General features: G+C 37.3%; 1 protein-coding gene across 2 annotated transcripts in view; it reads right to left on the bottom strand.

The window, feature by feature from the left end:
• Positions 1-5,207: 5,207 nt before the first annotated feature.
• The window catches only part of Calcr (calcitonin receptor), a 45,592-nt gene continuing 24,863 nt past the window's right edge, over positions 5,208-25,936 (bottom strand). For both annotated transcript variants that reach the window (XM_076861226.2, XM_076861217.2), the window contains 7 exons: positions 24,992-25,118; positions 17,307-17,460; positions 15,715-15,775; positions 15,566-15,632; positions 13,553-13,771; positions 12,331-12,372; positions 5,208-5,447 (listed from right to left, as the gene is read on the bottom strand). In XM_076861226.2, coding sequence (XP_076717341.2) covers positions 5,208-5,447; positions 12,331-12,372; positions 13,553-13,771; positions 15,566-15,632; positions 15,715-15,775; positions 17,307-17,460; positions 24,992-25,118 — 910 coding nt within the window. The remainder of the gene's footprint in view (positions 5,448-12,330; positions 12,373-13,552; positions 13,772-15,565; positions 15,633-15,714; positions 15,776-17,306; positions 17,461-24,991; positions 25,119-25,936) is intronic.

Genomic DNA, 25,936 nt, shown 5'->3' on the forward strand with positions numbered 1-25,936 from the left:
TTAGGTCTCTTTTATGTTTAATTATGGAGAGTTTTAAATGTATTTCTGAAAATATGTCCCTTCTTCATTTTTATTTTTGAGTGTGTCCTCCTGGGACTTCTATTGTTCTGACACAGGTAGTTGTATCTTTGTTATCTTTTAGGGTTTTTGGTTGTTGTTATTTTGTTTTTGTTTTCTGGTACTGGGGATTGAACCCAGGGGTGCTTTGTCACTCAGCTACATTACCAACTCTTTTTTTATTTTCAGCCAGTGTCTGGCATTGATTGACAACCCTCCTGCCTCAGTTTACAAGTCACTGGAATCACAATGTGCTACCACACCTAGCATCTTTTAGTTTTTATTTTATGCTTTCTAGATTTTTATCCTTTCCTCTGAAAGAGCTTACTAGTCTGTTTTTTCTTTTTACCTCCTTAATTCATTTTAAATGTGGGTCTATGTTATTAAGTAAATGTTATTTATTTCAACTATTAAGTATAGTGTTATTTTAGCTATTGCATTTCAAGAACCCACTGGGTTCTTTGGTAGGGTTTCTTGTTTCTTTCTATGTTTTTAACATCTCCACTTAAGTCCTCCAACATGCATTTCAATCTTTATTTAGACTCTTCATTGGTGTTTCCCGATCATTCCATAAGTTAGTGTGCTTTGTTGTATTGGCTAGTCCTCTTTTAAATAGTTGTGTCCCTCAGATGTCTAGTTATCTTGTCCTGTGACCTCTCATTCCTGGAGTAATTGGTCTCTAATGTCTTTTAGGAAATGACCTAAGGCCAGGCCTTGACTTTGTGGGGTTCTGATGAATATAAAGAGAATAAAGGGAGTGAGACCCAGGGTAAAAAAAATAGTTACCATAAAAGGATCCTTGATCTTTTCTTTTTTGTTTTCACTATTTTTATAAGAAAACATTATTTAACACTTTTAATCCCTTCAGAGTAAAATCATTAGGATGAGGAAACTTCCCTAGGTCAAAACTCATCAGTCCTATGGGAGTATAGCAGAGGAAAACAGAGGATCAAGTGCTTGAGGTGTCTGCTTACTGCAGAGCTGATTGTTCTGATGAACTCCCCAGTCCTTTAGGACTGTTGGGCTGCCCTGAGAGTATACCAGGAACACAGGGACCAGCAATCAGGCCTGTTGTTACAGCCAGTGTCTCCAAGCAATGGAAACAGAGGTGCAAAACAGAGTAAAGTTCTTTCCTTGATTCTGTTCTTTACTGCTTGTGGCCTCTGCCTCTTGTCTGAATCTTTTTCTGGTCCATTAAAATGTGCATTGACTCATGAAGCTGTGTATTTCTTTTTTCCCTTTTGTTTTCTCTTTTTTCCATTAGTTGCTAATTATTGAAACGCTGTGTCCTCTTTGATTCTGTAGTTTCTGAAGTGGGGCATCTGGGGTGGGAATCAGTGTGCTCTCTACTTGACCATCTCAGCTGGCCCTGCAGCTACTTTTCTTCACTACCTGGTGCATTATCGGGTGGGCGAGTGAATGGTCAAGGTCTTCCCCATCTTATCCATTCATTAGCCAGTACTCTGATTTTATTTAGAGACAGTTTCTCTGAATTAAAATAAGGCAGTCTCTCAAACAAAAGAGACTGTAGTGACAGAAGGTGGCAATGCTGGTTAAATAAAGAAGAGGGACAGCACAGTTTGATTCCCAATGGAAGGATTTCTGAGAAAGTTAGAAAGTATCAAATTTCTGTAAGTACAAAATGGATTTTGTTGGGTGACAGAAGAGTCTGGCTGGACAATGTTTAGGATAAGGGAAATTGTTCAGAGGTGCCTACTAATGTAAATGGAGAAAAATACAATATTAGAAAATTAGATATCAGTGGTTGTGTTTTTTCCAATGCTTCATGTAATTCAGAGATATTAAAAACATGTGAAAGGCCAGAAGAATAAAATTCACTGGAAATATGGTTAGTTCTTAACATTCAAATGTAGCTTCTCTAGCTTCCTCCACCCTCACATGCACACATGATCATTCTTTTTGTTTATGTTTTCAGTTAGTGTTTTCCAACTCCCTTGCTCCATACCAGTTTTGCATGAACTTGAGATAGGAGGAGAAAGTCGCCTGCTTTCTTTGTCAAAATAACAAATGAAGGTTCCTTCTGAGTTTATCTCATTGCTTTTCTAAATATTGTTTCTGATGTTCACTTTTCATGAATAATCTCATTTTAAACTCAGAAGTGTTAACTCCTATGCTAGGCATTGGACTGTATTCAATAGAAGAACCACTGTTTTTGATTTTGTTATCGAGAAAATGATAACACTCTTATGAGAGTGTTGTAATGAATTCTTCTGCTCCCGGCTAATGAGTATGGGAACTCACACGCAGCCACCACCATCAACCACATGTGCCATTTTGTTTCTCTGCCCCAAAGGTATTAGTGATTGTGCTTTTCACTTTATAGATTTCCATTTTTACCACTGGCATAGAAAAGAAGCACCCACCACTGCAAAGAAACTTTGCCATGATAACTGTGTTAATGAACCTCAGTTTTATGCAGGATGGAAGGTGCATGGTTGAATCAATGAGTTATGAAGGAAGGAAGAAATGAGAAGGGTTGTAGCTCCACAATGATAAGCATATTTCTTAGGACTTCCAACATCTTTCCTTCTCTTCAGGAACCATGATATCCATTTGCACCCAAAGACTTATTTGGGATCCCTTTGTAGGAGGGAATCAAAGCAGGTGGGCAGCCAACCTTTTGAGTGTAAGTAGCTCTTTTGAAGAATCAGACTTTATGGCATGATGGAAGATTACTTTCATTCTTGAAGATCACAAGGATAATAATATCTATTTGAATCACTCTCTGGAACAAACAGGGAAAAATGTACTCCTTATGTATCCCTCCTAAAAAAGTTCCCCAGATCTATGAAGCAACAATTTTGAATGCTACACATAATGTGAAGTTCCCACAAATTACTCCTGTTCCCATTATTAAGTTCATCACAGTTCCATTTAATCCTCATTTTTTTCTATTTCATGCTATCCAGACCTATACAGATCTAAAAATTTGATTCCTTCCTACAAAGGGATCCCAAATAAGTCTTCCTAAAAATAGATCTGGATAGACTGATAGTCATATGTGGTTTTTGCATTATCAAGGGCATGAGAACTGCACCATTGAGTCAAACTGTAGACTGAAGGTATTTACACTAATAAAGATAAGGATCTTGACATCTTTTGCACACTACTTCTAACCAATACTTTTGGATTATTCTTCCCCTTCCTGCAGTACAAACTAGATGAGATATCAGCAGGTCATGTTTGAAATGAAGAAGAAAGCATGGAATGAACAGGAGACAAGATGAATGGATGAAAAAATGAATAATGTATTTTTTTTAGAAAAATACACAAATATATATCTTTTGCTTTTATTGATTCTATATTAATTTATACATATACGTAGTGCATGCATTTCACACAATTTTGACACTAAATGCAATACTAATAAACTATTTTGATTTCTTCAGTTCCTACTATATTACCATATTACTATATTACCATATTACTATATTACTTACTATATTACTACTATATTAGCACAATAACATCTAAAATATTTTAGCAATATATTATCACATTTGTACTAGAGCTGCCAGAAATACTCTGTTTTCCACATTTGTAAACAAAAATAACACATCACGTAACACTATGATTGGAAAAATACCTTCTTTTCAATTCTTCCCTTACATTCAGTAAAGGAGACTTAATCTACTTCAGTATCCAAAATACATTTTCGTTGGACAAATATTATTTTCTCTGGTTGCACTAAATATGTAACCAGAACAAATCAATTTCTTGTCTTTTCACAACTAAATCACTTCTGAAAGGCAGTGGCATAAGATGACACAGATGAGATTTGAGATTTGGAGGATTTCAGTGTATCTCACTTAGCATACAAATTACACAATGATTACTCTGATTACTATTACAAATTCACCAGTTAACAACACAAGCTTATTCAGAAATTTTTAAAGATCTTATACAAGAAGTGAAGAGAGATGTGGAAATCTACACTACTAGATTTTAATGAGAAACTCTACTTTTATTTTAACATGAATTAATATGCAGTTAAACTTGTAGCATTTACGTTTTTTTTCTTCTTGTTTTGCTAATAGCGGCACACAAGAGGTCAACTATACACTGATTTCTAATTAGCTCTACTGAAAGTTCCTGGAAAAGACTGCGATCTTGTTAAGCTTTGAAGCTGGATGGAAGGCAGCTAATGGACTTACATGGAGTCTTTTAATTACCAGTCCTTAAACACATCTATCTTTTACTGCTAGATAGCACCCAAGGGCAAGAGGTAATCTGCTTTATAAACCTCAGAATGATTTGCTTTATAAATCCTGGAGTTTAGGAAAGTGGAAAACTCTTTAAAGAGTATTCTCTTCCACTAAGAATTATATTTTTGGCAGTTTGTGAAAAATTTAGTGATGGATTCTTTGTGACCTCCCAATTTATAAATGTCAGCCACCAAAGCACAGTCAACATTAAGACCAATTCCTTACAGCACTTAGGGTCTACCCAAGGGACAGAATTATCCAAAACCAAGCTGGGCGTGTAGTAGTTCCAGCAAACTGACTCAAGATTTCTTTTTCATTCAAAGCATTATGTTTTCCTGCCAAATGCAGGTCTCGCCTTCCACATCCTTAGTCATCTTTATATGTGAAACCCATTTTTTCTTGCAGAGGTCATGTAATTTGTGCAGTTTACATTGTATGGATGGTAAAATATGTAACCTCAGGATTGATTGAAATAAAAAAATTAAAAATCAGATCCATAGCCAAATACAGAAATATTTTAATTCAAAATCTAGAGTTAAAAAGAAATATCTTGATAGTGATCTTAATTTCCCAAAGGTAGAAATGGCTCAAGATTAACAAGGAGCACCCTGTATCTGAACTAGGTCAATTTAATTGCCTTTCTCTTGGATACTTCCCTCGCATTACTAAGACATGCCGCACCTCAGTCCTGGATGAATGATGGAGTTCACAAGTTTGCAGTGGGAGACTCCATTCCTAGACGGTCTCCCAAAGCAATAGTACCAAGAATCACTTTCTTCAAATTCACTATGGACAAATTCACTTAATAATTCTTCACAAATGATATGCTCAGCTCCTGGGAGGATGGGGATCGTTAAATGCATGATCTATCTTTCCCCCAGGAAATGAAGGCTCAGTGATCACGATGCTGTGTGTGCTTCACATTCAAGCGGATGACTCTAGCTCGATGACGTTCATGGGGATGATCTCAGCACCCTCCTCGCCTTGGTTGTTGGCGGGCTCATTCCTGGGCTCCTGGTGGCAGATGTACACGGGGAGGTCGCCCTCCTCGGCGGCGGCGGCGGCGGCGGCGCGAGCGGCAGAGCGGCGGTTGGGTTGCCTTCCCCAGCGCTGGTTCCATTGGATTTTGAACTGCATCCATTGGCGCTTCACGGTGGTTTGGACCTGGAAGACAAGGGGGAGCCTTGTTTTCATATGGTGGTCAGAAAGGACCCAAGCAAAGCTTATGCACGTGGCTCTTGGAGTTTATCAGAGTTTTACAAGACATGGAATGGTAATTCTGATCTAAGAGGCTGAGTTGTATGTTATTCGGTGGTGGAAGAGGTCGTCTTAGAAGAACGTGCAAACTGGAGGACTGAGTTACATGCCAACACTGGCTATGTTTGAGCAAAAGTTTCTTCTTTAGCTCTTATATTCAGTGAACGAAACTTGATTTGGTTTCATAATGTGTGCATGTCATATTAAGGAAGAAAGGTTTAGGAAACTTTTAATCTGCTACCATCCATGATAAGGAAAGATTTCATCGAAATCCACACCCTGTTGATGGTGAAATACAATATTGTGAATTTACTCTCATCCAACGTGGCTTGAGATGAGGTGTCTGCCAGATAAAATTCCTGTGAATGCAGTGACACACTTTTAATAATAAGATTTCAATCTCTTTCTATTGAAGACTTCTAACATGTAAATAAACCAAACTTGTTTTATAAATATGACAAACTATGTACTGAACACAAGAGGTGGAGAAAATGCTAAAGTCAGGGAACTCTAAATATGAAAACTACAATAACCACAACTGAAAACGACAGTAATTTTGCTTGTTTAGCTTTACTTTTTACAGAACTGAATTCAATTTAGTAGTTAAGTTCATCCTTTATGTTGTGTCCAAACTTCTTGATTTTTCTCTATCACTGAACAAAACTTAAAAAGAGATTACTACAACACTATCTGTCCCATATTTCCAAGCATTTCTATTGCTTAGTACATAAGACAAGCTTACATACAAAATATTTGCCTTAGTTTATTAATAGATCCCTAGTTCTTTCTGTTGTCAAACTTGAATATGGCAGCTACCCACAAGCAAGAGAATCTGGGAAAAATACAACATGAGATTAATCATGTATCTAGTCAATCACAGGATGCTATTTTGCCTACTTTACATTGGTATGAATCTGAAAGAAGATGAAAATAACAGCAAAACCAATTGATATTATAAAACATGTATAATGTAAGGCTAAATGTATCTATGGCAAATGCATGCACATTTTTTCTTTATATAATAGAATAACAATCTCTCCTTATAATTATTAGCTTTGTTATATAATTTTATAGATTTTACTCAGGAGAAGGCAAGTTCAAATAATTCATTGAAAAGCCAGTCAAGCAGCCATGAAACTTATAGTGAGAGAAGTTCATCATCACTCAATTGAGCAACCAGAAGGCTCAAGGTGATAAAGAGTTATGAGAATTATTTGGCCATCTGAGATTTGGAATATTAGACTTTTCAAATCACTGAGGTGATCAGCCCTGGTAATAAGTACTTGGTAACTAAGTACTTTATGTCTAATTATGTTCAAAAGAGACAAACAAGACAAGTACTGCAAGTGCTCAGGAGTGAGGTGTGCCTTACAGCTGGACTTTGCATTGATAAAGGCCACATAGGGGGAGGAAGGATGGCATAAAGAATTTTGGCTACTATTTACTGGGTGCTTTCTCTCGGAAACATCATAAGCACTGGGTTGGTTAGCTTGTTCAACAGGAGGGAACCACTATTAGCCTCATTTTATAGATGGGAGGGCTGTGAATATGCCATAAGTCCACAGTAAGAGACCTGGAATGCGGCAGAGCCACAGTCCCAAGTGAAGTGTGGCTGTAGGTCCTTAAATGCCAGCTTTAGAATCTAAAACCCACCACATGTTTTATTGAGAAACTGAGAAAGATACAGGCTCAGTGTATTTTTTCTTTGAGGATCAAAGTCCACAGAGAATTGATAATTTTTGATGGATTTAGCATCTCTTAAATACCAAGACCATCCTTCCAGCTAAGCTTACACAGATATTTACAGGTATCTGAGGTAGACTTATAGCAAGTTTGCAAGTGTCCAGCAGGAAAACAAGTCTTTATTTCTGCCTCACCTGTTCTTTTAAAGTAATCCCCATCAGAGTATCCATGTGTATTCATGTGTACCTAGCCCAGCAGAGACAAGGGTTGGGGTCTGTTTTAAGGTTATTATTATAGAAAGTTTACAGCATTCGCTAATTGCATTCCAAAATTATAACTCATCCTTTTGCGTGGAGGTGTCAATATGCTTCAATTTGTAAACCACACATATGAGAACAAGCCCTGAGCAGCACATAAAAGACACTTTAATAATTATAGTTTAATAAGGGCAATATCGCCTGCAATAATATGGGTTGAATCTGATGCTGCTTTGATGACAAGAATAAGGGCATAAAATATGTACTCCTAAAAATAAAAAAAACAAAAAGAAAACAACCACATTAGGAGACTTTTGTTGCTTCTGAAAAATAACAGGAATGTTAGGAGACGTCAATGGATAACTAAAATACAAAGTTGTGAATTACATAAATGTATCTATCACTCATTTAAAAAGCAATGAACACAAATCACTTTACTTTTTTTCTGATTATATCAATTTACTTGTTGCTACCTTTGAAAATTAGAGCGCTGTCCTGATGGTTTGGAGACATGGTTATTACCCTTGGCCTTATTATTAAGCTATGTAATATTCGTATATTTGGGCCTTAGTTCTTGCATCTATGAAAAAAGTCAAGGTGGGATCTCTATAGTTGGGTTTGAGTAGTTTTGATTTTCACCTTTCTTTTCCAGTTAAATTCATCCTAAGTGCCTATAGTTATGTAGTGTTGAATGGAAGGTGGGGGTTTTCCTTCAACAAATGAAAAGGTTTTGAGTCCTGGTCCTTCATGTCCTTACTTTCTGTCACCACAATCCAACAGACCTGCTACAATCTTAATCTAAGACTAAAAAAAAAAAAAAATCATGATTTTAAAAAGCACTTTACATTTCTTGGAAATTAAAAAGCAATTGCACACTCTAAATGGTTTTATGTAAGTTTTAGAAACTGGATCCCTGTTGAAGCCCATTAATTAGATGCTTTGGAACACTTCCAAGTTGTTACTGAGATTTTTTTCTTTCGTTTGGAGTACATATCAGAAACATCTCTAGTGATCTTTGGTTTCATTCACAGAATTTAAATGTTCTGTAATTTGAGGCAATTGGGTACTTGATGATTATAAGATCAGAGCTTTTAATTCCCTTTCATTACCCACTTTCCTATGTTTAAAGGACAATTTCTTGTTCTAAAGAAGAATAAATATCATTTGTAATATAGTTTAATATCTTGAAAATATTTAGCAATTGTATTTCTTAAGTTTTTTAACATTCCCCTAATTTTCCTTCATTCATTAAGTCAAGGTCATTTATTGTTTGATGAACAAGCTAGTTTATCTAGAACAGTGGTCCTCAAAGTGTTCTCTGAATCTGTAGCCCAAGTACCACTGGGAACTTATTAGAAATGCAAATCTGAGAGCCCTGATTAGCAGCCTCTGCTGGTGGGGACTAGTAATCTGTGTTTTAACAAACTTTCCAGGTGATTCTGACATTTACTCAGGTTTGAGAATCCTGGTCTAGAATAAGGAAATTATCACTTAGCTTTGAGTCCTCAGTAGACTTTCTTGGATCTCTAGAAAGAAAATAACCCCTTGAAATTTATTCCTCCTATCTAACTGTAATTATATATCCTTGGACCAACATATTGCCTGCCCCCAAATTTTAGAAAATTGAAGGAAAAAAAAAAGAAGATAGTTTTGAAAAACATTTTATTTAATGAGAGAATTTAATAAAAATTCTCCTTTGCCTATGTAGTAAAAAGTTAATTTGTCTGAAAACAGAGTTTACTAAAAGCCATAATGTAGAGAAAAAGTAGGATATGGTTTAGGGAGAGTCCTTTACAGACAGGAAGGGCAAGTGGTGCATGCAGGCCCCTTGCAATTCTGAGAGGAAGAGAAAAGTGGGAAGGATACAGAGACACAAATGACCTTCAATTTCCCCTTCATGGTGGAAGTTCTGGGAAAATGGGGAGAAGAAAGCAAGGGCTAACCTGCTTTCTTCCATGTACCCTTATAACCGCAGGCCTTTCTTATGATTCCAAGAGCATAATCTTGAAAACTGATAACCCTGTAAAGAAGTCCCGCACTTGCACTGACACCATGTCCAACATGGTGTTCAAGCAGTGGAGTGGCAATGGCTGTGGACTGTCCTGAAGACAGAACCACAGGCTCTAGGAAGTATAAAGAAAGGAGCTGAAGTCCCCACCCTCCTCACATGGCTTGGAGGAAAACTACTGAATCAGAGTAGGGCTGTGACTTAATCAAGAAGACTACAGACTGAGAAGACCCCTAGGGTCCTCAGAAGTGAGAGGAGCTGCAAGAAATTTCAACAGCAGGTGCTGGCATTCATACTTGGTAACCAGCTGCCCTTTTGGACAAAAGCTTTTGAACTAACTGCTTTATTTTCCACCATGAGACTTGTGAACCACTAGAGGCTACTGGAATGGGCTCTTGAATGCAAGGAAAGTTACAGCAAATAAGTTTTAGTTTTCACACACTTTGATCTGAAAGTTTGATCTATAAACTTTTATGCACAACTCATGAGCACTAGCCAAAAAATATGAAAAAGGGAGAAAATCTAGTGTGTTATTAGTACTATTAATTCTAAGTTACTCTTTAGAAATGAATTGTACATCTTCATAGCTGTAGCCATCTTTTTGAGGTTCCTTAATACCTGATAATTTATTAATCTGTTTGGATAATTAATATCCTCACACTTGGAAGAGCTGTGAGAAATGCATGATACATAAGTATGTTCTTGTGGACATCTCCTGATTTCCATTACTTTAATTCTCCAATTTTTTTCCCCTGTTTCTCATCTACCAATGGACTCACTAAATGATCCACTTCCAGAAGAACAATCACTGATTACATACTGATAATAGATCAAAATTAAAATTTACATCTTTCCGTTGGACAACTGACTTATTTGCCCCCATCCATCTCTGTTAAAACTCAATATTCAGCCAGGCAGAGTCCCCTCACAGCTCTGTCTCAGAGGCAGCTGGAAATAACTTCCGGCATGTGTGAGTGCCCTGCCTGTGTTCAGTGTTGTAAGGTGATATGTACACAGAATGCCCGACTGAGACCCAGATGCCTGAAATCCATGGGGCTGTGATATTACATTTGGCACAGTACATGATTTCTGTATTATTAGAAATGTCACACTTGCACTTTCTTCCAGTAACAGGATCTTAATGAAAATAGGTACGGTTTCTTTACTTCAGAAAACAGATAGCATACTCAAATGAACTCAGAGACGTTTCAATTGTTAGGTGTGCCCCTGGGATTGCTTCCTATGCCTGACACTCCCAAAGACAGCATCATAGTTAAGACACAATAAATATTGTGGTATTTTTACAAATGCATGCAATCCTCTTGTGCTTTACAAGGCAGTCTCCTCCTGGATATGGTTTTTATATTAGCCCTATTTTGATATTATTTTAGATTAAAAAATTTTATCTTGCATGTCACCTGAAACAAATCAAAAGGCATAGGTATGCATTCACAGAGTATTCGCTAGTTTAGTACTGTACATAGGACAATGTAAGCTCTACTCATTTATTCTTGCTATTCTGAAAATGAAAAAAAAAAAAAAAGAATTGGGGGGATACTCTAATAGTTGGCACCAGAAGGATCTTGATTCTATATAGCCCCTTGTCAAGCTCCTAGCAATAGTAAGTACACAATATATTTCTGGTGAATGATGCAATGAGCTCTTGGATGAAGGAATGATGGGAGGAAGTAATAAAATCTACCAATGAAAAGGTAATAATAAAAACATGGCCATGTTGGGGCTGGAGATAGGTAACATCATAGAGCCGGAAAATATTTTAGGTGCTCAATAAATGTCATTTTATGAAAGAAATAGAGAATAAAAAATAAGTATCAACTAACAATGGTTAGAAAATATTTCTAATTACTAACAGGAAAATAATGCTGATATCTTAAAGTGTGATTTTTCTTGCATTGAATTGTTCTTGATAGGAATTAATTTAAATGATCAAAAATACGTTTGCATTAAAAGTTTTGTGGTTTCATAAGAAGCATATTCTACTTTTGCAAAGCTCTAGGGAAGAATCATAGACACAGATAATTTATTGAGATTTAGTTAATTTAATTGGGAATCAGAAAATCTGGGGTTCAGTCCTGGTTACCACCACGGCTATGTTTGTGCACTGGACAAATCACTTGATCTTTCTGGAGCTTAGATGAGGAGTTTTTAAAATCATGTTCTCTGAAAACCTATGAGTTCTTTAGAAGAACTTCTGGGGTTACAGCAGCTCCTTTTTTTTTTTTTTTTTTGCATTTTATGAATGGGACTCCCAGGTAAGTTACTGTTGGAAGAAAGAGTAAAAACCCTGGTGCAAAAACCCTGGCCTAATGGATCTCTAGGTGCTACTTATACAAATATTCAATATAATAGACTATTTATTTGGAGATCCTTTTAGTTTTAACTGCAAGGTGATTTTTTAAATGCTGAGTAGTGGTCCAGTAGTAGCATCAAAAAACTGAAAAAAATAGGCTAACAGATTATACAAACTGGCCGGAGGCTGGTTCTGTACTAGCAAAGGCTTGGGGCCTTTAGAGAAATAGGGACTTGCTTCTCTCTCTATTGGAACCCAGAATGGCTTTCACTATTACTACTGGGGGTGCTGACCAGCTCAGGAGGCAACCCCAGAAGATCAGAACTTAGCTGCATGTCTGGATTTTATTGCAACTGTACCCCACTTCTATAGGTAATATCCAGCTAAAGAAGTGGAAAAAACACAGTCCTGCCAATTATGAAAGCCACTGAGGTCAACTGTAGAAATGAGATCAAATGAAATGTGGAGACCATAAAATACTGGCTTTATATAAACAGCCAATTGTATTATATGAAATGAATGCTTCGTTACCTCGTTGTTGCAGAAGCAGTAGATAGTCGCCACGAAGAATCCCTAAAAAGAGAAGGGAAAATAGAGTTGAAGTTATTTTTGTGTGCACTATGTTGTCAATCAATATAAATATATTTATATCAATATAAATAGGTTGCCTTGGGGGGCATTTTACTCTTGCAATAGCATGTCAAACTTGATGATGTATAAAGGTAAGAAAAATAATTATCTACCACTCATATTCAGTGCTACATTATAAGAATATTTTATTAGAAATTTTCCTTGTTAGGATTCTATCATTTGGCAACTAGGACAGCTCTAGTAAATCTGGTTAATATAGTTCTCTTTTTAATTTGGAGATTTTTAGCACAATATATGGATTAAAGTGGGTTTGAAAAGAACTTGGTACTTAAAAATGTAAAAGCTGAGATCATCGGGTTCAGTAGAGAAATTTTTTTGCAAACACCAATATCAGAGTGCATGGCTGTCAACCTGTGTCCTGAAATTGTCATAGTACTCACAACCAAGTTCATCTTTCCAATAAGGACATAGACTAGATAATCTTTAAGGCCCTGGTAACTGCTCAGAAGATTCCTTGTGCCCAAACAACAGCTCAGTTTATTAAAACAACCCCTATGCTTTCTTTTAACTCAATAAAATTCAGTTGTTTTCACATTAAACCCTGGCAGTAAAAAATAAAACTAATTTAAGTAGAATTTCCTTTGCCTGAGGACCCCTACCCTGACCCCTTCATGCACTACTTTGTTCTCAAAATACCTAGCAGTACACCTTCAATGGAACTGTGAATCTGGGCAGAGTGAATGGAAATGCAACAGCCATTCCTTTGAGTGTTGCAGACTTTAGACAGCTTAGAACAGTCCCTGAGAGCCACCTCCATTATCTCCTACAAGAGGAGACCCCTGTACATAACTTTCCTTTATAGCTAGTGAACTGTCAAGAATGGATTCCTGACATGGCCTCACAAATGGAAGGTGAAAGAGCAGAGGCAGTTCTGTACAAATTCATTGCTCCTCATTACCCCTGAGTCAACATTTGTTTATCAAAGGAAGGTCTGACAATTATGTGTGTGATTAGCTGCCTAGGTGGGGCCATTTGTGGGTCCTGGAAGTGACAGGCGAGCAGGCATGGGAAGTGGAAACAAATGCCTTTAAAAAAAAAAAAAGATTACCTTCTGAAGTTTGGTGAACAAGTCACCTAATAAATATGCTATTGGCTGCCTTACCTGGAAGTGGATCAGAGAGTGCATGAGGTAATCGTAGATCTTCCCAAGCACCTTGTTGGAGGGCCTCCAGGGAAAGACAACAAACTGGATTCCGAGCAGGGGCACAAGGAACATAGTAGCCTTCACAGCCTTCAGGTACATGCGGGACTCCGCCTCATGGCTTTCCCTCATCTTGGTCACAAGCACCCGGACGATGTTGAGCAGAAAGAAGAAGTTGACCTACAAAGATATGAACATGAGAAAACCATGTAGACACCTTCATTTAAAGACGTCTACTGTCCCCAGTTCTCATGTATCCAGTGTGGAGAGCAGGAGAGATCGCCGAGATGCCACATAATTAGCTTAGCTTCCTGAACTACAAATATGGGTAACCAGACTCTTTTCAGATCTGTATTCATATTCTCTTTTACCTTTTTCCTTAAATGAGAAAATATTTCCCCTGTACATGTAAATACATGAAGTTCAACTGCAATGCGGCTATCTATTCCTTATTTAGATGTTATAAACTGTACACAAGGAGTTGTGGACGACACTTGATGTGTTGCCATCTCATGTCACAGCACATCCTGGGAAGACCTCTCCATCTTGTCCTTTCTTTATCAAGATGTCCCCCTTATCCACCTCTACTTGACTGAAAGCAAAGTGAGGACTGAAAAATGTATCCGTAAAGTCTGTATGTAGCAGAGTCCGCTAACCTTGTCTTCTTTTATAAGTAACATTTTAAAGAAAATAACCCCATGGAATTATAATCAGCATTTAAATAAAATGTGGGTTTTAAGCAAACATTGGAGAGCTTTAGACAAATGTATGCACCTGTGTGACCACCACTCCAAAGACAGGGAGCATTTCCATAGCCCCAGAAAGTTCTGTCCCAGCTCCACCTCAAGAAACCACTGGTTTATATTATTATGGGATGAAATATCATATGGAGAGTCCTCTTTTGTGTCTGGCCACTGCGGTTTAACATACTACCTGTGAGATTCGTCCATGTTGTGTATTTGAGCATTTCACTCATTTTACTCTTTGTACAAGTATTCTATTATGAGAAGAGTATAGATAATTTGTTTATCTTCCCTGTTGATGGAAATTAGAGTTGTTCCTACTCTTTGTGTATCACAAATAAAGATGCTATGAACATTCACATTTGAATTATGGGTGTGGGCAGATATTTTCGTTTCTTTTGAATAGACACCCAGTAGTAGAATCACCTTTCAAACAGTAAGAGTATGTTTATAAGACACCCCTAATGGTTTTATTTTATGTTCCCTGCAGTAGTGGTAATATTATTGCTCTTCACCCTGGCCTACACTTGGTATGGTAGGCCAGGTGTTAACAGCAGCCATGGTTACGGTGTAGTGTTATTCCATCCTCATTTTAATCTGCAGTTCTCTGAAGATTATTGAGTTTGAGCACCTTTTCATAAAATTTCTGGGTTTTATCTGGAATATTGCAACTCTCTCCTTGAACTCTAAGATTTGTCTTTTCGCTCTCTAAATATCATCTTAGTTAAATATAGTCAACTTCATCAATCTCTTCTTTAAGTAGTCTGTGTATCTGCTTTAGAAATCTCTTCTTACCTCAAGCTCATGAAGACATTCACCTAAGGTGTCTTCTAAAAGCCATTGTTTTGTTTTTCACATGTAAACCTACAATTTACCTAGAATTTATATTTTGTATTGGGTATGATGTCAAGGATATCCTTTCCTCTTATTCACATATCTAATTACCAAACATATGTTCAATATTTTTTTCAGTATGTATCTCCAACTGACCATTTAGCTATGAATTCTTAGAAAATACATCAACATTGTTGTTATGGTGTGTATAAACAAGAGCTTAGGGTAACCTCTCCCCCATAAATAAAAGACTTTTTTTTTAAAGAACCAAATTGTTTTCCTCATTTTAGAATACAGCTAAATTGTACTTATTTTGAAGTACTACATAGAAGTATGTTCACAAAAATCCCAACAAACAGATAGCACTGTTAATAATGGATTAAAAACCAGTTCTTACCACCAGCGCCACCATCACAGGGCCATGGATGATGTAAAGCAGATGGGTGTCCACACTCAGCCAGCAGCTGAAGAAAAGGAAGGGAACACATCAGCCCAAATGCATTTTATTTATGTACTTATTAGCTGAAAAACCACCTTCATACTTACTTGTCATTGAAGTACAGAGCCCTGGTAATCGCATGGATAGTGCATGGCACCAGCGGGAACCCTTAAAATGTAAAAAAGTACAAATCACACTTGATTCCTTGGCCATATGCTATAGCTCCAGTTGCATGGAAGATGGTCACATACTTGCAAAATGCAGCAGCAAATTTAGTGTGTCTGTCAAGATACTTCCCTGATGTTTGTGCACAGATTATCTTTGGTCAAAGCAGGTAAAAATTTCCTGGTTAGAACAACATGCGCTTTCAGAGAATTTGGTTAGGAGCTTCCAGATAATTGAAAGCTTTTCACAAATTGCCCTACATAGCAGGAACATTGAAACATACAGTAGGATTCTTACTACCATTGTTAGGTCTTTGATGATGATGATTTTTGTTGATGACTGTTAACTGAGTCCAGGCTCTCACATGAACAGGAGCTGGGTCACACTGGAGGGATGCCACTTGGGCAGTGTGGGGGAGCAGTAATTTAATTGCTTCTAAAGTCTTACTTGATAGTCACATTATTTCTTCTAGGTTCTCATTTTTCTATCTGTTTATATGATGTGCCTTGACCCTGTTTCCTTGTAATACAAACACTCCTGAGAAGCCAATGTAGCCCCTGTCCTCCAAGTTCTTACTGTAGGACCTTAACTGGAGACAACTGTGTCACTTCCTTCCCTAAACTCAAAAGTACTAGTGAGAAACACCTTTGAATATAAACAGAACAATGGAGATAGCTACTGGTGACATGGTCTTCCAGATCACATCTTTTAAAAATACATTTCATTCTATAAATGAAATTCAAAGTTGTGATTTTTCTTAAAAATGATTTTCCTTTTACTGAGTTATACCTATGTGCAATAGAAAATACTTTGATTGAAACATCTGTAGAAAGTTATTTTGTTATTATCATCAGATTAAGATATTCATCTCTGGAGAGAATTAAACCCACACATTTTTATTTTCTGTGAATTATATGGAAAAAAGAGAAGGTCTCAAAAAACTGAGTTTTACCTAGGAATAACTTCAGCTTCCAAACTCATGAAGCATGTATTTCAATATGACCACTAATTAAATGTCTGGCCGGAAATAATTTTTAAGTTGGACTGTTCACCCAAAATATGATTGTGCTATTCACAGCAGCTCCAACATACTACTTCCCCATCAAGTTCAGAAACAAAAACTCATTTTCTGCATTTATTCTGACATACACATTTTAGAATTAGCAAAAGAGGCATATATGCTTTTATGTCATAGAAAGGAGAGTGTCTCCACCTTAATCTAGAGGGGTATGGACTCCACATTTCTAACTCCTTGTGTTCTTCAATTTCCTCTAGCCATGTTCTCTCCTTCATGCAGTTTTTTTTTTCTTTCCTCTTCCTCTAGGCCCCGAGATCTGTAGCAACCTATTCCTCCCACCAAAGATGGTGAGGGTAAGGATAATTCTTTCTCTGGAGGAATCTTCTTTTCAGGGAGATTAATAAATTCGATTTGTTCATTTTAAAAGTACATTTTATTTTTAAGTCTATTTAGAAAACTGTATACATTTAAACATAAGCAAAATTGGCTCAAAACTCAACTGAACGAAATACATACCCCAGCCCAGAAGGTAATACCACCACAGACGTTGCCCCTCAGCGAACACAGACACCACGATGAGAGTATGGAGATAGACCCCTTCGCAGAGCATCCAGAAATAGTTGCAGGCCATCATGTACTGGTGGAAGAAGTGCAGAATCTTGCAGCTCACCTGTTATGAAGAAATGAAGACTCAGTGGAAGTCACAGGTAAAGATCTGGCGTGAACCGAGGGTAAATGCGAATGTGAGCCAAAGTGTCTATATCCAGTTTACAAAGCAGTGTCCCCAAGCTTCTGACAACATGTGCCACCTCTATATCAACAAATCAAAGTGATATTGTACAGATCACAGATGATACATGTAAACAGCAATATGGGCCAATGAAAGCCAAGTCCTGAAAAATGTTCTTTCCCCAGTATATTCTGGGGATCTTGCTACTTGCTAGACTAAACAGGTTCATTTTCCTGCAGTCCATCTAATATCATAGAACATGCAAGGATTTGTCACATGGTTTTTATCACTTTTTTTCTCCCCTCTGGTCAATGAGGCAAAATAATCCCTGCATTTTTAATGCTGCTCCTGAAGTCTATTAATCTGCTGGTGTTGCTGATCTCTCTTTGGCAATAACAAGGATGGGTCTCATGCATGGCCTAGGAGCTGATGTTGAACACAGGTGATGTTCCTGCTTTAGTTTTCATATGGGAGTGTTGTTTTCTACATTGGGATCCAAATGCTTGTCAAACCCTCGCTGGGCACAGAGATTAGAATAGCTTTCTCCCTGGCTACTCAATGCAGATTTGGAAGCCACACCACTGGAGTATCAAATTAAGTACATATTGTTATCTGTATAGAAACATTCATATCTTAATTTGCAAAACAGAATATCTTAAATTATTCCCTAGTTACTCTGGAGTAGGGTTTGTCACTTAGACAGCATTGACATTTGGGGTGAGGTCATTTTTTCCTTGTGAGGGGCAGCCCCATGCATCGTTGAGGGTTTAGCAGTATTTACCTCCATCCAGTAAATTACGGAAGCATTTTCCACCCAGTCATGACGATGAAAAATATCTCCAGATAGTGCCATGTCCTCCAGGGAGCAAAATGTCCCAGGTTGAGAACCACAACCTGCGGGTATCTAGCTGTGCTTAACTCCCAACAACCACAATCACAACAACATCAGTGACAACAAAATTGATCATTCAAGACCTAAGATAATAGGGAGCAGTTATTGGCATTGTTAATTAAATGTTTCCTTTACCCTCTGTTGCTCCTCCTTGAAACATCAGAACACCAAGAACTGTAGTGCTGTTAAATACTCAGATTTTTTCCCTAGGCTATTTTTTACTTTCTCCTCATGGGGTCTTAAACATTTGTATTTTAGATTTTTAAGCACCGCCTCACAACTCCCTGAGTCTCTATTTATTTCTCCTGTATTCTCAATTCTTCAAATTAGTAATTTTTATTGATTTATCTTCAGGTTTGCTGACTCGTTCCTTTGTCATCTCTACTCTGCAATTAAGCCAATCTAGTGTAATTTACTTTTAAATTTCAGCTGCTTTATTTTTTGGTTCTAGAATTTTCCAGGTCGTTCTTTTTTAGCGATTTCTATTTTTTGGCTAAGGTGTCCTGTCTTTTATTTACAACCTGAGGTATAGCTGAGGTAAGCTACTTTAAAATTTTTGTCTGCTAATTTTAACATCTGGGCCAACTCAGGATCTATCCCAATTGTATTTTCTCTTGTGATGGGTACTGTTTTCTTAAAACAAAATTTTTATGTCTGATAATTTTGAATTGTATTCTGGATACTGTAAATGTTATGTTATACAATCTAGATTCTGTTATATTCCTTGAAGTTTTCTTCCTATTGTTTGTTTTAGTAGGAACTTACTTTGGATAAATCAATCCAAAGGCTTATTTCCTGTGAGGTTGGTAATGTGAATCTCAGTTCAGGTAGTTTAGACTTAGCTATGATCTGGATTCCTTTGCACACACATGGTTGTGGGGTCAGCCAAATTCTGAACCTAAGTAAATACACATATCTGAGATTTATTTTCCTCACATTTATTCTCTTCACTTTTTAGTTCTATCATAGCCCTAAACCTGTGAGAGATTTTGCTAGATAGAAGCTAGTTAGCCATCACCATTTTGTTTTAAATTGTTTTTAGATAATGAGCCACTAGAAAATATATTCTGTAACATTATGTGAAAATTATGATAGTAGGGTATTCACATAGCAAACTTTAAGTTTTAATCATAAAGTTGGAGAATCATTATTGGTTTTGACATGTAAGTGAAGAATAATAAATGGCAGAGAATACCTTATTCCACTTCCATGTCTTGGCATTATTCTCCCCACCCTGCCCCTAAGTCAATCATACACTCTTAATCCGAATTCAATTTTTCCCTTCACAGGCTACTGAAATAGATAATGCCAATCATGTTTTATGTGCCATTGAGCCTTCATCTCAGAAGCACTGCCATCTTGGTTGCCTCATCTACATTTATCTGGTCTCCCTTCCAGCAGCCTCCCTTGGGCCAGGCAGGAATGTCTAGTTCTCACCCTGGAATTCATCATCTCTAGCGCTTCACTTGCAGCCACTCTTTCCAACCTGATCTTCCTGTGATGATCTAGGATAAAGCCATGGCCTTGTCGGGTGGTCCAACTGTTCTGAACAAATGAGGGCTATAAGAAATTCATGTTGTTTTTCAGAACTTGGAACTCATTTGGCTTTACTTATACAAGAAGCTACAAAAAATGTAACTCGATTCGATTGTTTCAGCTTTTGAGGTACAAAGTGCTCAGGTTCCTAGGAAAAACTAATCTCCTCATATTGTCCCTCTCATACCCAGATAAAAAGTTCAGAGACACATTTATTTCTAGAAAATGACAAGTATCCTGCCAGCTTCCTTTAGATGCAGCAAGAACAATGCTTTTAATTCTTCATCCTGACTCTACATGAAGATCATCAAATGAATAGATAGAACAAGAAAATGAAATTTTAGATATTATGGAAATGAAATACTCAAATGACATAAATGACAATGGGCAATTTTCACATCACTCAATAAACTGAGGATCTATTCAGTCCTTATTTATTCCAGAAGTTATTTTGAGTTTAACTTAAAAAAAAATAAAATAGAAGAATGTGAGAAATAAGATTCTGATCCTTGGCCAGACAGGAGAGAATATGCCTGACCAAAGGCTTCTGAGAGAAAAAACTGACTACTTTGATGCAGAAGGAACCTCAACCCCGCAGGGATTCCCCACTGAGGGCTGAGGACACTTCTTTTTCTTTCTCTCTCTCTTTTTTTTTCTTCTTATTTTGCCCTCAACAAAATAAAACTCTCATAGAAGAAGTGCAAAAACATTTGGGATGAGGCAGCCTCCCACTTCAAGAAATAGCTTTCTTTTTAATATATTCCCTTTGGTATTGAGTAGAGAAAGCTTTGTGCCTCTTAACTACTGATTCAGTGACCTGAGAATAGGGTCAATATGAAAAAGTAACTCTTTGCTTTTGTTTGCTTAGGAGGGAAAATGACTTTAAAAGTTAAGTATTTTGTTTTTCTTTAAAGGCAATATAGAACTAATTCAGAGATGGCCTGCTGATGAGTGGGCTTTTCTTTAATTTATGCCTATGGTTATATTTTCACATTAGCTGCAATTTCAATTAATATTTATAAACTGAAAATGTCAAATAACTTTCCTTTTTCCAAAACTTTCTACTGTTTCATTGATTGATTGATTGATTGTCTCTTGTGTTTTCTTTCTTGTTTTTATTTTTCTTGGTTAGGGAGGACCTTAATCAAATGTTCTCTGGATTGTCAGTTTTTCAAGAAGAATGTAATATTTTAAACCCTGAATTTAAAGTAATTTTAAACATATGATTCTGCATGTGACTTAATGTTGATGGATGACTGGATTCTCAGTCTTTGGATACTATTACATCTGAAGAATTTTTCTCCTAAGAGAGGTAGGGCTTGAGAAAAACTTAAGTCTTTTCTAGTTCTCATTTATTCTTCTTCTTTTTTTTATAAATATATATGTGGTTGATTGAGCTTTATCTATCTATCTATTTATGTATTTATATGTGGTGCTGAGAATCGAACCCAGGGCCTCACGCATGCCAGGTAAGTGCGCTACCACTGAGCCACAGCCCCAACCCCTCTTGTTTATTCTTCATATTCAAGTTTATCACAGCAGGGACATTTCTTCTTTCTTGATACCCAAATGTATTGCTTCAACTACAATCCACTTAAACTTTCAGATGAGAAAAGACTCAAGAAATTGGGCTTCTTTGAATGCCTTTATGATAGAATACGCACAAAATAGGTCTACTTAGGAGTCTTTGCTACCTTTTCTTGGACTAATTTCACTTGCCTAGAGAGAGCTGTCCTATGTTGTTTATATATGGAAGGTTAGGTAAAAGAGTCAACAAAATTTTTGATGAAAAATAATGACTGTTCAAATAGAGAAAGTACTAAAAAAAAACCCTAGATTTAAAAAAAAAAAATTAGTTATTTTTTAAAACTAGTTAATTTTCCTCCTGAGTCAAGTGTATGCTTCATAATTCATAAGCATGAACTAATTTTCAACATCGATTCAGCTAGTTTTAGCCGACACTATATTCACATGTATTTGGTGAGAGCCCTGTGTTTCCATATTTTGTCTAATGGAAGAAACAAACATTTGGGAATGTGAAATAGGGCACAGCGTGTTCTCACATCATGACATCACTTCATTTGCCATGTAAGTTGAGTTCTATCTGGTGACCCATTCTCATTTTGTCTAGCCTCAGTGGAAAGGGATTCCTCTTGTAGGTGCACAGAGAAAACTATCTAGATTTTTGTTCCTTTGTTTTCCATGAGGGTGTGTGGGGGGGAACAGCACACTCAAGAATAGGTTAAAATATGTCTGAATCCCACCTGTATGGTTGTAAGACACGTGGGGCTGTTTCTACATGACAATGGATTCATGTTTAGGGATGGTGAATGGGTAAGAGGTATCAGTGTGAGGCAGGAGAGGATCTACCTGTGAATTTATAGTACTTCAGAATAGACTGAGCACTGCTCCCAGGTCAGTGTGTGATGATTCAATAACTGAAGTGCCATTTCCTGGCCTACTTCCTACAGGTGGTAACTTTCTCAGGGTTTCCAACCTTAGTGGAAAATGGAAGGCCAAATATTTGGCTCCTCTTCACTTAGAAAATTGCTTCTACATTATTTTAAGTTTGGTGGGGGTCAGTTTCACTAATTGTTGACACTCATTGCTTTGGAATGGCTGAGCCCATTTCTTTTATCACATGTATCTTCCTAAGGAAATAAAGACAGACTGTGGTGGAAAGAGAGACAGTCTTGTGTGAGACAGGTCCATATTTGAATTCCATTTCTAAGTACTCACAGTATGGGGGACACTTACCTTCACTGAGCCTCAGTTTCCCAGCTTTAAAAATAGGGATAATATCCTTCTCACTGAGGTCTTGTGAGGATAAAATTAAGTGAGATAAATTTTATTTAAATCAATTAACACTGGAAAAGAAAAACTCATCAAAATAAACCCCATTTGGTCACATTATTCTTCAGGTAAGACAGGACTTTGTCTCTGATAACAGATGTCATGGTTTTAAAAGATGGATCCTAATGCCTTTCGGATATATTCACACTGCAAAAATTATTAACACCGAGGATCCATTAGAAGCCAAATTAAGCTGCTTTCCCATGCCATGCCACTGTCAAGCAGGATGCATGCTCTGGGCAGATTTCACGCATTTTTGTCATTGGGTTGGCAGAACTGTCAAATGCCAGTTTTGAAAGATGAGGCTATCTACAGATGCTTGCATAACACAGTTAAGCAGGGAAACAAAAATGAAAATATTCCATGGCCATTCACTGTGTGCTGATAGCTTCAGTTTGAGCTTCCAGATGCACTCTCCTCCCCTCCCACAGCCCTGGGCCCAGAGATGTGGTTTTGGATGCCTCCCCCAGGGCTTCCTTGCTCTCTGGTTTCTGGTTGAGCTCAGTTAATAGAACCCTCAGCAGGGACAGGGAGGTAAGAGTGTTTATTCCCTCGTCCCTTTTCGGGGATTACTATAGGTTGGCTGTGTTTGGAGGCAGAAGTCTTGAGTTTCTGAAGGCCATCCTTCAACCATACCCCTCCTTGGTCTTTAGCTTCCTTCATCTTCCCCTCCATTGTCAGCTCAGGCCAAGGCAAGGTAACAGTCCCCAGTGTATTGTCCCCAACTTGTATTAGAATGAAACATAATTTTATACAACAAAAATGATGAAATATTGGCAATTTCATATGCAATGCCAGAAATCATTACATCATTAAATTGTTTTGAATTGATCAATTAAAATGCAGGCCATTAATGAATAAGGAAAAGATTTTGGGTTGAAATTTAAGAAAGACAGGAGATGCAGAGAAGCATCTGCAGAGTTTTCGAGATGAAAATATTTGCTAAGGATCAAATGATTATTAAATGGTAGAAACAGTGATTATACATTATCTGAACACTGAGCTTATAAATAAAAAAAATTTTGGAAAGTAAATGGTTGTTTCGTATCACAGCACCAAAGTGATTCAATTGCTTTAAAACCAATCTGGTAGATTTGGGAACCTAATCAACTAGTTTGATGTTACCAAGCCCTCATCAATTCATAATTAGAGACACATCATTAGGATGCAAAGGAAAGAACAAAACTGAGAGTAAGGAGAGTGGATTTGAGTCCTTGTTCCCCCTGCAATTACTGAATTATATCAGTCATACAATCCAGGGTAAATCACTTGGCCTTTCCATCCTCAGATCTCTAATCTGTAAAATGAGAACTAAAATCTCTTTTAGTTCTAATTTTTGGTGGTTTGTAATATCTGGGGCTGATTGAATGAATTAGCAGAGCCTTCATGTTCCTCCTCCTTTGCCTTCTCTGCCAGCTCATTTTCTTCACCCAGCAATTGGTCAATGATTTCCCAATTTGGCAGCAAGAGAGAAACACCTGGGGTGCTTTCCTGGGCTCCACCCATAGCTACTGAACTCTAGCACCTTGTAGACAGTGGCTGTCTAACACTTATGAAATTCCCCCAGTTGATTCTGAAGCACAACCATATTTGGAAACCATCTGGAAAAATATTACCTTGGAGATAAAAAGAGAAGATTGAAGACAGATATGAATTATTATTAACAACTCTAAGGACGTTATGAGTGGTTCTCAGTAATGGAGTTAAATGATTTCAATTCTCTTGTTCTCTGTAATACTTTTATAGAAGGAGGACCCTGACTAGATTTTCTTGTTGTGATGGTGTTTATGGGCATGAGTTTCATGGGTGTATTCATTACCCCTAAATTCTTTTTCATTTTCTTATGTCAGAATAGATCTTTTTTCAAAGCATGCAGACACAGAACATATTTATATGACTCATTTGAGTAAATGCATAGTATTTATAGTTGAGGTGACTGGCCCAAGCCTTTGTACAATAGCCTTGTTGTATGATTCTCATTTGCTTATGACTCAATGATTCCAGTCCTTTATCATAGCATGTAACAATGAATCCCAAGAACTACATAGAACTGATAATGCTTTGCTAATGCAAAGTTCAACTCAAGAAGTACATATGTTTGCAGATGTCAATAGCATTAACAGCATGCTCATTATTTACAGGTACTAGGTTCTCCAAATAAAATTGAAAACAAAACCATGCAGAGCTTACCGGGTCCCGGCGCACCAAATCTCCGTTGGGCACGACTTCAACCAGGTGGATGATGATAATCATGGAGTTCAGAATGTAGGTCAGAAACATGTTCTTGTGCAGAGTCACACGTTGGCAGCCAAGGCTCCTGGAAGAAAAAGGTAATGTGAAGTATTAACTGGGGCCCAAATGTTAAAGTTCCTGAAAAATAAATTGATGATATTTTTTCATATTTTCTTTAGCAACAGACATGAGGACATACAGAAGCAAATGAGGTGGGTCCCCTCCTCAAGACTAATTACTATGTTTCTGCCTGATTTTTTTAAAAAAATAGTTTTAAAAGCAATTTTCTAGTCACAGAAGTTGTAGTTGGGGGTCCTTGCAGTGGCTTCCTACAATAACTGAAAGAGCAAGGAATGACTTCTGATTATGACAATGTTGGGGAAATAATTTAAAAAAGGGTTCTTGGAGGAGAAGCCATTAGGATTTGAAATGTGCTTCAAATGAAAAGTCTACTGTTCGTTGTTGTAACCAGGCCCCAAATAGATGGTAAATGGGGTCATAGAGCAAGAAGTCAGAACAAGGGATGCCCGTGACCAGGGACAGGAGCCCTTACATACACGAGCTTCAAGTATTCCACCATTCTTTCCTTCCACTGTGTCTTTTGACATCTGTGGAATCCCTCCTGTGGTTCCTGCTCTCCACATTTTCCTGCTGGTGGAGCTCGGACACAGGCAGAGAATTCTAAATGGGCTTAAATTTGATCTCCTCATGAGGCATATTGTGCTTCAGATCTGGTGAGACCTATCTAAGTGCTGCTGCTTCCTTGCACAGTTACTTTTCCACCTTATTGGTACTAAGTAATTTGTTGGATTCTTTTATTCCTTTCTCCCCTACTTCATAAGCTTGTTACATAAGCACTGATGTGAAAGTTCACATAATAAAACATTACTTTGAATGTCCCTT

This window comes from Callospermophilus lateralis, chromosome 1 (genome assembly GCF_048772815.1).
Source record: "Callospermophilus lateralis isolate mCalLat2 chromosome 1, mCalLat2.hap1, whole genome shotgun sequence".
Classification (NCBI taxonomy): domain Eukaryota; kingdom Metazoa; phylum Chordata; class Mammalia; order Rodentia; family Sciuridae; genus Callospermophilus; species Callospermophilus lateralis.